Here is a 13,826-nt window from a genome sequence, read left to right as displayed (position 1 = left end):
GTATTATATACCTATAATAAATATTTTTGTGAGATTACAAGTAATAGGATCATTAATTTTGTGTAGTTTGCGTATTAGAGCAATTATAATTAAGTACCTATACATTTATTTTAATTAAACGCTTAATAACATGCTGTAAAACAGAGAACGGGTGTAAAATAAAAATATCCACGGATAATGGAATATATTACATACGTGATTATTTATTACTTCGCAATCGAGCTTAAATTACGTTCAAAACATAAAACTGCGATCGACAAATACATAACAAGGTTTTTATATTAATACCTATATACTAGTGCAGCAGATATAAATCAACAAATAGATATTGTTAAATAATTTAATTTGAAACTGAAATAAAAATATTACTTAAAAATGTATACGTCTTTCTTTTTCTTAACCTCACGTAATTTTTATACATTCGTATTTCCTTTAAAACTGCTTGTCTACCTTATGGCTCTCTGGTAATAACTGGTCATACTCCGTTAGATACGGGCGGTCTACTATGTAGGTTCAGATAATGGACATCTTTCGACTGATAGTATCTTTTAAGGGGGGGGGGGGTCATTCCAATTTCATGTCATCGCAGTTGGGCGATGCGAGAGAGTGTTAGACTCTTACTAACAAAATCCACACTGTTCCTTCTCCTGCTTTTCCAGCCGGAGCCCCGGTACACCCGCTAGGCAATCCGCAGTTCCGGGACTAATAGTGATGACGTGATGATTTGGAACATAATTTAAAACTTTGGTACGTTCTAAATACAAAATTAACAAAGGTCGGAAGATGCAGGTCACTCTCAAGTCTCATTCCATGCAACCAGCACCAGCCAATCTTGAAGTTAGTGAGAGAGGCACATGTTCAGCTGTGGACGTCTTGTAGGTAGCTGACACTCCCACACCTCCTACGCGACTTCAATTCATCATCTACATAAAGCTCATCTAACTTCGATCCTTTGTAAACAAACAACCGAAGAGAACCACGCACCTACCCCAGTATTGCATTAAGGGTGAACGACCTAGTGCACCTAACTAGCTACCTGGTACTCAGATCGATATTCTCACTCGGCGCAGGACCAATGACCTTCAGCGCATGACCTAAATAGTAAAATCGATACAGTTTATAGGTCGTCTAGGCACTAGTTCAGCTCAAACTACGGTTTACAATCTGCACATGTAGTTGAGAGATGGGTGAAATGCACAATGCGACGCTGAAGTTTTGATTAATACTTGGAGTAGGTAATTTTTAAAGTTAGCGTGTAACCACACGCTCGTCATTCAATAATGATATTTACTTTTGAGGTTAGTTTTGTCTAATTTCAGTCTCTTTATATGAAACTGTTTGAATGAGCTTTTTTACATATCAAAACCTTTCGTATGATATTCATAATGGAGGTAGCTGTAGAAAAACGGAGCGGCGGACTGCCTAGCGGGTTACAGGAGTAGGAACGGGGTGTTTTTTTTTAGTCAGAAAGAGTCTGACACTCCCTTTCGCCTCACCCAAAGCGAGAGAAGTCATTGAATGATTTTTGTCCATCAAAAAAAAACTACATATAGAAAAAAATGATTATATTGAATGGTCATCAAGATTAAGAGTGTGTACCAAATAGGTACGTATCAGATCGATCAGGAAAGGAGTAAGATTCCCATTTATACCTATAGATCCAAACAAACTAAATTAGACCGTTTCTTAAAAATAACCATTAATTCCAGCGCTATATTTATATGTATAAGTAGGTAGGTACTCCCGTGCGGTTACACCCGCTACTCCACTCCTAATAGATCGCAGCGGGATTCTTGATAGCCTATAGCATGGTGCGGTGACTCCGCGAGGGCAGCCCGGATCACGGCCATAGGCAGTGGAGGAACACCGTGGTGGTTTTAGCCGGTAAGAGTCCGGCTCTTAAATCTAAGGTTCCTTACTGCAATGTTTTTATTATTATAGTTATGTTATATGACTGGCCGATAAACATGATTTATACGTTACTGAGTACAAGTTAACAGCCAAGTCACACACACCATTGTTCATATTTGCTGTTTGCTTAGGTACCGCAGCCACTGGACCAACAAGGCATACGTATAAGTACCTAAATAAATAAATAACCTTTATTAAACAAAAAGATCTCGAAGGTCACACAATTACGTATGTTTTGAGATAAAAATAGTGACATTCAAGGGAAATATGTGTACATGCCTGATAATGTAAGATAACACAATGTTTGTATCACTAGATTGACAGCTAGATTATAGAGAATGTGTGATACTGCCATACCTACCAATGTATAAGGTTTGGGTAAGTCTTATAGGTACTTACTTACTTAAATCATAGATAGGTTAACATCTCGACTTTTAATATTCCAAGGGGTAAGCAGTAGGTGCCTAAAATGTTCATCAGTTATGTTAAGAGCTAATTATCTAAATTACCCTCTCAAACCGTAAGTCTCCAACTTCAACAATACATTGCCTAACCGGCAGTACTTACCTACCTGTTTATTAAGTGTTGTCGACATACAACATATCCACTTACTCCCAATTTCAATACCCGATCTTAATCCAAAATCTTTATATTGGTCTTAATTTTTGACAGAAACTCTATAGAACTAATATCAAAAATCGATCTTTTTTTTTGAGGGGGAAAATTATTCAATGACTTCTCAATACTCAATACTTTATTGCTCTCCCGCCGTGGGTGAGGCGAGAGGGAGTCTCTTACTGACTAAAAACCACCCCGTTCCTTCTCCTGCTTTGAGCCGGAGCCCCGGTAACCTTTTACGTTGTCCGCAGCTCCGGATCGGGCATCAGCCTTACTGGGTCCCATCTATGGTGGTCTGGCTCTTTGTAGCGCACACGGTATGCGACGCGTCGTAAGCAAGGGTCTGGTTCTGGTCGGGCGGCGAGCTACCCTTGCTCGCCGTCTAGATCTTAATCTAAAGATTTTGGATTGAGATCGGTTATTGAAATCGGTGGTTAACCATCTATTTTATCTAACCTACCCACAACCTTTACCTTTGCAGAATTTGACGTAATATCAATCGATGATGAATACGTTTCGCCTGATACAATATTTTCGAGGAAACTCGAATGTTAAGCAAAACTTACTGGAAAAAAGTTACGGATATAAGTAGATGGGAAAAAGGTGCCTATTTATATCACAAATAGGAACCTTTCTTCCTCCTGCGGTGGCTGGGGCGTGAGGAGGATCATTGCCTCACGCGCTCCTCGCAGGAGGAGACAGTGTCCCATTCCTCCTCGCTCTGCACCATGGTCTGAACCAGAGCCGGACGCGAGAAGTTATCGTCGCCAATCACATCCCTAAAGACATGGTGGTGTTCAGCCCATGCAGGGCACACCGCCGTGTGCTCCAACACTGTGTGGTTAAGCTTAGCCTCTTAAATTCAAATAATTACTTACAGTGCTGAGTGCAGTGTACATGTTTATCTAAAATTGAAATAAAAAATTGCCAATCAAAATTATTGATCAGAATCAGCTTAGGTGGTGGTACCATTGATATGATATGATAAAATCGTGTCTCAGTAGGTAGTAGGTAACAAAGTAATACCTACTTAGGTAGGTAATTGTCCCAATTCTCACGTAAATGATAAAGAGATTGGTTCAGCCGTTCAGCTTAGTTCATATCTGTGGAAGTAATAATAATAAATTTACGGAAACTCACGTCACATTGATAACGCCTAAGATGTGTTGATGTATTTATCATCATATCGGTGAATGGAATGCAAAAACTAAAAAACAATACTTCTATTATTTACCCAATACCTACTAGGTATAATAAAGGCACTGTAAACAACTTTACTTGTCATAATAAAGATACAAAGCATCGAATGGAAATGGAGTATGGAATTCTACTTGATGTATCGCAAAAACACAACCCTTTTTTTAAGGTAGGAAAATCATCCAATGCCTTCTCCTGCCTTGGACGGGGAGAGGGAGTGTCAGACTCTTACTGACAAAAAAACACCCCGTTCCTACTACTACTTTTCGAGCCAGAGCCCCGGTAACCATAGAAATATAAAAAAACATATTCTTTCATATATCTATGCCGGTAACCCATTCGGCAGTCCACATCTCCGGGTCAGCATAGGGGAAGTCCGGGAGAGTTGAACCACTTTTAATATAAAATACCATAATTATTTGTTTATTGGGTTTAGAGAATCGATTATACACTTATGTGATGCCTTACTTTAGTAGGTATATTTGTGCTTAATTATATTGCTAATAAATGCGCTAGTAACATTTTATTGGCATTTTACTAAAAAATGAAAAATGAGTCAAGTCTCCCTACCAACAGGGACACTTGAACCGAGTTATGGGGAGAGTTGACCATATTGTTTTTGTGGAAAATAAAAATCATTTTCGGCTTCAATCATAGTTTTAATATCATATCTTATACAGTAATTAACTTGTTTTTAATACTGCTATCAAAGAAAATGTAATTAACATAACATTCTTCAGGGTTCCGTAGCCAAATGGCAAAAAACGGAACCCTTATAGATTCGTCATGTTTGTCTGTCTGTCTGTCCGTCCGTATGTCACAGCCATTTATTTCCGAAACTGTTGGGCCTACATAGTTGAAACTCTGTAGGTTGATGTATTTTGATAACCGCTATCCGAATTTTGAATAAAAATTAATAAATTTAAATATTAAAGGGCACTCCATACATGGAACTGATTCAAAAAAATTTTTTTTTCAGCTAACCTATCCGTGATGGGTGTCTGTGGATAGAGCTTTACAAAAGATATTAAGGTTCCTAAAACCATTTTTCGTCGACATCAATCGTTTGAAAGTTAGACGCTTCCAAAGTGGAAAAATAAGTGTCCCCACCCTCTAACTTTTAAAATAAGAAAATATATGCTGTAGATTTCCATAGAAACTAACAACGAAAATTGGTTTGAACGAGATATCATTATTAGTTTTTAAGAAATAAAACATTTTCAAAAACCGCAAATATAACTTTGTCTTTCATACAAACACTATGCAAAACCAAGTTATTTTAAAACTTTTATATTGTGGCATCTACTTGCTACTACGGAACCCTTCATAGGCGAGTCCGACTCGCACTTGGCCGGTTTTTTTTTGTAAAATTGTTTCAAAAATGCCATATTTATTTTTCAAGTTTGTCGAATAGAAGCGCCTCCCTTAATTTCATCTATGGCATTTTGCAATTCCATTTTTGTGAGTTTTTTTCGTTTGCGAGCATTTTCAGGAGGCTTGTATTGAAAAGGCATCGTACAAGTTGGCACTGCAAAAACAATAAATTATATTAAAACAGAAAAAATATATTAAGTAGGTATAATTTCCCTGCACAGGGAGACATGAACCACTGAGCAAGTCTCCCGCAACCACCCTGGTGCAACTCTCCCGCTCACACTAATTCCCAATTTAGTTTATGACAAACAAAAACCGTTGATCGTAGAGAAAAACACTAAGCACACGTCAAACTACATTTGTTTGGCAATATAATAATATCAACACACAATACGTACCTCAATAAATACGACAGCAATCACAAAACTACTTAAAACAAAAAAATATACTCCGCAGCAACAGAAACACGTTTTACATTGTCACTGACGAACCACACCACTAAGATGCAAAATGACTGCATACTTATGATTGGCCTCTTGAGTGCGACCAATGAATGTTTTGACGTTTCGTTCGCACTAAATCCAAATACAATTTTGAAAGGTGGTTCAACTCTCCTACCTGGGCAAGTCTCCCGGTTTTCCCCTACCTACTGGGCTTCATCTGTGGTGTTCTGTCTGATGGGTATTTGAGGCGTACGCGGAACGCGACGCGCCGTACGCACGGATCTGGTTCTGGTCGGGCGGGGAGCTAACTATATTCGCCGTCCGCAGACGCACTCGCAGTCCGCAATAGAAGCGCCCATAATCTATTAAAATTAAATATATGGGACCTCATAACTAGCAAATCAATAGGTATACATAATGTGTAACTTATAAATTACTACGTGCTGAATCAGCAAAATATTTAGTCATATCATATTAAATGTGCAATAATGACGTGATCAGAATGATTAGCTACCAATCTACCATTTACCTACTTACAACACCAACTTTAATTGTTAAGTTTGCTATGAAATAATGAAATTCAGTTCATCCAGTAAGTGATAAAACCTTTTAAAGGTATACATATTATCATAAATAAGAGACAAAAGTTAACAAATCAATCTTTTTTATTAACAATAAAACATCAATACTACTTCTGGAAAACAAAAACTTATTTCTATAAAATTTCCTTATACATTAACAGTGCATCATTAAAAATTTTGTTAAAATTTTCATAAATTCAATTCTGGCATCACAAAGGAAACAAATTCACGCTTTCCTACAAATATAATTTTACAGGTGCAATATTTAAGATTTATTTATTAATTATCTAACTATTACGATGACGTTACAATTACGAATAATGATTTTAGAGATCAGATAATTAAATTAATAATGCTACACAGTACATACCCAAATGATGAATGAATATTTAGAATTACAACACGATAATGTTGGAATGTTGTGAACATTCATTTCACTTTTAACTTAAAATGTTATAAAATACATCTCATAGCAAATAAAAAATATTGTAAGACGATGACATAAAAGAATCAATACATAATTGTAAAAAAAAGCATTACTATTGTAAACAAAATGTCATATTTTTACGTATAAAATTGTAAGACATCCATGATGTTTAAAGCCTCAAAAAGAACAAAAATTTGACTTGTCACTATATCGTTGAAATATGTCGAACTTATTCTAGTTTATTGTGATGAAACCCGGGACATATCACTAAGGATTATGAATTCTTGTCAGCACAGTATAGCAGGTATATCGCACAAGACAATGGTGAATTGTATAATCTAACTAAAACAATACTAATGACACATACACAGGTAGGTAAGAAGAAAAGAAAATAAACACGGAGAGTTTCAAAACATACAGCCAAAGATAAAAAAACATTACAAGAAATGTAATTTTAATTGCCATAAAGATTAAGTTTGAACGCTATTAAAATCCTAGTCCATTATAAACTCAGATAAAGATTACGAAGAATTTACAGAACTCACAGATAAAGTGTCAAGAGCCTAAAAACAAAGAACAAAGAAAGCATTGAGTTAAACAAAAATCTTTTCCTTGACTTAGAAATAGAATTAAAATAATTCTATTAATTACAAGACAACCAATAACAACAACAATGTCAAATTGTCAAACATCCAGCAACATTTATAAATAACACATTAAGCATACTGCCACATCGTAAGTATGTATGTATAATAAATCTTGTAAGCTCCAATTTTGTATGCATTTCACATACAAACGGAGGGTAAACATTCATTTAGAAATCTGATAAAATTGTAAATTACACAATATACTTTTTAGTAATAACAAATTCAATTATCTACTTGGATATTTGATAATGTACGGACTTCCAATAAGTTTATTTTCTACTTCATACAGCTATGGATAAATGCATACAACACCCAGTAATGTTTACTATGACAACGGCTAATTTTATTTAATGGTAACTCGTATGGTGTAGGACATAGAGACTATAATGTGATACCCCATCATAAATTTGCTAGAAAAACATTAACCAATGTATACATATCAATAGAACAAATACTGCATAACATGAAGAGGACATTAGAATATTTGCATATCAACATTAAAGATGGATAGAAGGTATCGGGAGAAATACTATTATATGGCGAGGAACTTAATATTTTTCTATAAAACTTCAAATAGCTACCTAAATTATAGTAAATTTGTACCTAACCAAGTATTGGTCCTAAATACGGTGCTTGATCACAGTAGAAACATTTTGGCACTTCAGTTTCTTGCAATTCCACTACGTTGGTGCTTATTTCATTGGAGACGTAGTAGTAGCGGCATCGTCTCGGTCCTATACCTTCGATCAAGGTGTCGTAGGGGGGAGAGAGGATGTCAAAGAAGGCCGCTGGCACGTCGAGTGCCTCTAGCTCGTGGTAGTTGGACACGGTCGGTGTCAATGTGCAAGTACTGGAGTTCTCAGAACAAACTTTCTCGCAGGTTACTTCAGCAAATAATTTCCGTCGCTTGTGGTGGCCGGTCGCCAGCCGCGCTGCTTCCTTCCTCGCAACGCTTTGGAACTCTATAGGATCAACACTCTCCTTCAGAGGGTACTCGGAAAAACTTCTAATTTTCACAGCACCAGAAATCACTTTCAGGAGCCCGTGCATATGTGGGTGGTCGTGGAGCGGCATTTTGAAACCCGGTTTTAAAACAAAAATACTCATATTTATTTGGTTGTTTTGAAAAACTTCTATGTACGTACAGGGTGCTTTGTCGGGTTGCCGCCAAAACGCTTCATTTTTTAAGTTATCGTCGTAGCCTAAATCTTCAGACTTCAGAAAGTCCATCATAGACTTCAGCTTATCCAAATTAATCAAAAGATCATTTTTGTACCTGTCATCGAAGGTGTGAAGCGCATGCCGGTATATAGAAACGATTGGCGGGATGTTGATGAGTTCCATGGCTGACTTCGCTTCATCACGTTTATCCATAAGAGATTTGACTGTATGTATACACAAGAATTTTTTCCTTATAATGAATGTAGAAAATAATCGCGACGATAACAAAGCGCAACTGACAACAAACGTCATTTTCCTGACTTTGTTTTTACTTTTTAAAAATGACGTTTCATTATACGGTGTCGTGCAGTTTTTGAAGTTCTAGAAAATCTTCAGTAAATGTTATTTATAATTTTTATTTTATTAGGTCTAAACAAACGAAAATTTTGTATAATTTATAGAATATTTGTTAAATCATTATTAACACTTTTATTTTTACTTTGACTTCAAGAATTTATATTTTTAACGTGAATGTAATAATTTATTTTAAATACAAAGCAATGATTTTCAACTAAATCAGTTGATATTCACGTCAAAAGTGACATCTATTGTTGAGTAGCGGTGTTACGTTCATTTGTCTGAAAGTAGACATGCACCCATACGATATAGTTCTCCTTCGCGTTCTAGATGGCGCTAAGCTTACTATTATTTAAAAAAATAACGCCGGCGCCGGTACATTGTTTGTTGATTCTTGTTTTTCTTTCTTAGTTTTGAAAATTTCTGTAATTTTGTTTTATAGGTTTTACGCACAAAATTATTTTTGATGAATAGGTAGGCAGGTAGGTACTTAATGTTTTATTTCAATCAACAATCACATATTATACCTAATCAACACAATTTTGACGACGACATCAACATCGACAGGGCCATGGGCTTCTTCTAAATAAGGAGATTTGCCAAAATCTATAGATAGACAGATGTACTCAATTTTTTTTACGGGTTAAAAATCCGAGCTTTTTGGGGAGGGGGGAATTTTTCTTGCAGTAGACCTGCTCTGGAGCCCCTACGGTGTAACGCCTATGTTACGGCACATCCCTAGGGATTCGGAATACCTACGTCGCCCATGAGCCTCGCTGTTTAAGTTGCACGAGCAGAACGTGACCACTGTGCTACCGTCTTCTACCGTCGCTAGATGGGCATCTAGAGTCCCCACTCTATGCACCCGCAGCCCTGAAGGTCGCCAAAGTAGATATACCTATACCATGCTCTTATCATGACAGTCTCAATGTATAACACACTATTTAAGGTACGCGTCCACAGGCCCGCATCGTACGCATCGCACGCACCGCACGCAACGGATTTTAGTTTGTCTTGTATAGAAACTCATACAACTGCGTCCACTGATCTGCATTGTACGCACCACATCATCAGCAATGCCTACATGCGATGCGTACTGATGACGTCATACGGAATGCGTACGATGCGTGCGATGCTTACGATGCGGGCCCGTGGACGCTTACCTTAAAACATGTAGGTAGAACCACTGAAAAAGTCCAAAAATAGAACATTAGTTAGAACACCTTAAAGAATTCCACGTCAGCATCGGATCCTACTCAAGCTACAATGAAGATCGTAAACACTGCGTTCGGTTTTACGTGTGGTCCGCAACGTACGCGGGTGGTGTACCAATAATACCACTTAAAATAAATACAAGCCATTGTAAACGTTACTCGTTTTATTGAGTTTCCAATGTGCCTGTGTTTCATCCAGCCTCGATTAATGATGCATAAAGACAGTGAATACAGATAAATTAATCAGTACGCGACGCGAATAGATGGGAATACATTGTTTGGGCTGGGGAAATATTAGTTTTACCGGATTTTATTGTTATGCGGGCAAAAGCTACTATATTACACGTAACTACTGGCTTTTGCCCGCAACTTCGTTCGCGTAAAATGGACTGGTGATTTTAGACAGACTATTTGCTGTTGTTACAATTTCCAAAACTATTGTTGAAATCCTGTAGGCTTTGTAGCGTGATCGTCGAGTCGACTCAAACTCGATCCGTGGTTCAATACTGTTTTGTCAATAATTTAGACATACATAGGCATAGTGGCCCTATTTTCTACTTATAACACAGTAATATTATTTAAACTTTCGTGAGACTCTTAAATTAATTATTATGCAATCGGCTTACTCAGGTAACTTTTACAGTAACAGCGCGACAATCGCCGCGTCGTGAGTCGCGGAATACTGTTCATGAATGTGAGCCTTTTGCATTGGCTTGAAACTAGTCACACAGTATTTAAACCACTATTCCATTGAAACGTGCCTTCGATACCTGTACCTCTGCTTACCCCTTCGGAGAACCGCGGACATGATGTAATCAGCTCCCAAACTTTCATAAAGAAGTTTTCCAAAGAAATGTAAGTACCTTCGTACTGGCTACCGTGCTCTGTACTTCGTCGGTTTGTTTGTCAGCTGCGCACGCGCTGGGTGGCCTTCCACGAACTCTATTTGGTAGCTAGGAAAGGTAGATGATAGCTTGTGTAATGATTTAGATTACGTGCTTCAGTGTAGCTGGTGAAGGTGTTGTAATGGATGACTATTTGATCACAATCATGAGGTTTTGCTGCAAAACCTAAGGTGTCTCTATACCAAATTAAGTGAGTAAACAATTTTGTTTGGAAGCTGTTGACCAATGAGGTTTTGCTACAAAACCCAAGGTGCCTTTATACTATACTAAGCGAGCATGTTATTACCACACGCAGGAGGTATTGAGGCAAATTACGGCTGATTAATTGTTGCATTATTTCCATGCCTCATTGACTTAGTTTTTCTTCATCATCCTCGATCCTCAGCCGAAAGACGTCCACTGCTAAACAAAGCCTCTCCGTCCTTTGTACTTGGTACTCCCGCTTTACTACCCTTATACTTAGTTATTATAACATTGAATTATGGTTCATTATTGCCAATCACTGAAACAAGTTTCATGACTTCTGTGTTGTGCTCAACTGTAGGTATGGTACACCGTACTTACGTTTTGCAAAAAAAAACTGACCCCAGTACCTCACGTTCGACAGCCATGCTTGTTAACCACTCGCCTGGAAGCCAGTAGCTTACCATTAATACGAACTCGATAAAAATGATCTATAAATCTATAGAACTTCCTCCGGCGTCGTAAAACGGCGAATGTTTCACGAATCCATATTTTAATAGTTTATTTTTTACGTGCTAATGAACCGGAAGTGCCGCCATTAAGTCCGTGATGAGCGTTCACTTGTCGTAAAATGGAATGTTCATTAAACGAACGAGGTTAGGTAAAAATAGGTGGAATTTCTCATTAACTAGGATTTACTGCGCGCACTATACGCTGTTTTGCGTCTTTGAATTGGTACTTTGATAGTTCGATCTAACATCTGCATTAGATATCAGCGGTAATAGTGACTAGATCGTAATCAACAAAGAGTAGACAGTCTGTAGGTGACTGTCTACTGCAGGACTATTGGCCTTCTCGGCACAAGAGATTTTTCCACAATCTCTCTACGCTTGGCTTGGCAAAGAGTAGGAATGAAAAACCTGACAAATAATAAAATAAGTAATTAAATTATCCTAAAATTGTAATTTAACGTCTTTCATTCCGTAAAATATTTAGCTTAAATTATTCACGATAAGGTTTTCATAATTCACGAAAATTATCAGCAGATGGCGCTACAAGTATCTTAGTCTTGGTAAATATTATTTTAAGTTGTAAACTAAAACACAAACTAGTCAAATAGATAACAGGGGTTTTCGAAGTAAATAAATAATATTATACATATAAACATAATTGTTTTTACCAACTAATTCGATAGGTAATCAGCCACTTCGCACAAGTTCTTTTTTAAACATATTAAAATCTAATCTAAAGTGTATATTTAGGGATATAGGTTATCTAAATCAATATTCCTAGTAATTAACAATGATTCACATATAAAACCTGCGTAGTATACATGTATCGGTGACGTACATTGGTAATAAAAGCTATCATTGCGCCAATCGTCGGTATTTACATTTAAAATAATTTATTTCAGTACGAACATCTGTAATTAGATGTATGGCGCTCGGGTTACTGGATTATATGAGAGCGAGAGAGGGAACCAACATTTTAATATGGCTTGTTACTTACCTAGGTACTTATATGAAAATGTAGACCCACTCAACGTACGGCGTGCGCGTCTCAAATGAGGTATGCATACAGATGGGGGCCCAGTAGGACTGATGGCCCAGTGGCTATACGGAGTCGTGGAAGACCTAACGGTTTGCCGGGGCTCCGGCTCGAAAAGCAGGAGTAGGAACGGAGTGGTTTTTAGTCAGTAAGAGTCTGACACTTCCTCTCGTTGGGCAGGAGAAGCCATAGGATAACTTTACCCCCTTAAAAAATCTAGCTGGAGAGCGCCCTACATACAGTACGTTTGTCTAAACGCGTTTTTCTGAAATTACGCCTTACCCAAACGGGAGAAGTCATTGGATGATTTTGCCCCACAAAAATAAATGACCACTAGGTATAGCTAGCACTAGGTATAGCTAAAAACTCTTTAGCTCTTGCGATAATTTAATTAACAATGGACTAACAGTCTCCAACCTCCATATTTTATCATCATCAATGTGATGCTAGGTACAAGACATTGCTGTACAGCATTTCGTTTCATGTGACAGTTTTAATACATCCTTGATGTTTCATAGTTCATGTATAACACCATCCAATGATCACGGGACTGGATTACTGGAACATTCAACACCGGTGGACGGCACGACACAAATTAACAGTTTAGTGAACGACTATTACGACATAGTCAGCGCAGTTACAGTAGTCACGGGCCCACCATTATTGTAATTCATTCAACATTAATAGAATAATAATAAGTACTACCTCGTTAATCTTGTGGAGTCTTGCCGTGCTTCCTAATCCTAATGGTTCTAACGGCCGAAAAAAGTCCAAACTTTTGAGTTGTCACCGATTTTTGTCATTTTTTTATTTTTCTCTTAAAAACCTAGATGGAAACATCGGTCCTACGGCTAATACTACGCTACTTTTCTTGATCTTCCTCGTACCTAAAGAAAAAGACCAAGATAATTTGTTTGCTAAACTCTAATAAATTAAAAGTACTAGGTATCAGTTAGGACACAAAGTCAGGAGTAGTGTTCGGTGATAAATGATAATTACTTATATTTTTTATGAATTCATTACTTTACTCCTATTCACGATAATTGAAAAGGTCAGAGTCCAGTTTAAAATTAACTATAACTGCATATATTAAGTTATTAACAAGATAATTGCAAACACCTCGCCAGACGTTTAACAAGACAAGACACGGCAAAATCGTTTTAACCGCGAGCGACGCCACGGGCAAAAGTTAGCAACAACATAAAGAATATTAACTTCACTTTAGAGTAAGCACAACAGACGTTTAATTTTTGCGTAAAC

At 37.2% G+C, this 13,826-nt stretch overlaps 1 protein-coding gene across 1 annotated transcript; it reads right to left on the bottom strand.

The window, feature by feature from the left end:
- Nucleotides 1-6,190: 6,190 nt before the first annotated feature.
- On the bottom strand, nucleotides 6,191-8,688 carry LOC118270616 (2-aminoethanethiol dioxygenase). The gene has a single exon (XM_035586298.2). It carries the CDS (start codon nucleotides 8,669-8,671, stop codon nucleotides 7,802-7,804), a length of 870 nt encoding a protein of 289 aa, XP_035442191.1. The 5' UTR covers nucleotides 8,672-8,688; the 3' UTR covers nucleotides 6,191-7,801.
- Nucleotides 8,689-13,826: the final 5,138 nt, after the last annotated feature.

The sequence above is a fragment of the Spodoptera frugiperda genome, chromosome 13 (genome assembly GCF_023101765.2).
Source record: "Spodoptera frugiperda isolate SF20-4 chromosome 13, AGI-APGP_CSIRO_Sfru_2.0, whole genome shotgun sequence".
Classification (NCBI taxonomy): domain Eukaryota; kingdom Metazoa; phylum Arthropoda; class Insecta; order Lepidoptera; family Noctuidae; genus Spodoptera; species Spodoptera frugiperda.
Note: the sequence above shows the minus strand (reverse complement) of the source record. Positions and strands in the feature narration are given on the sequence as shown.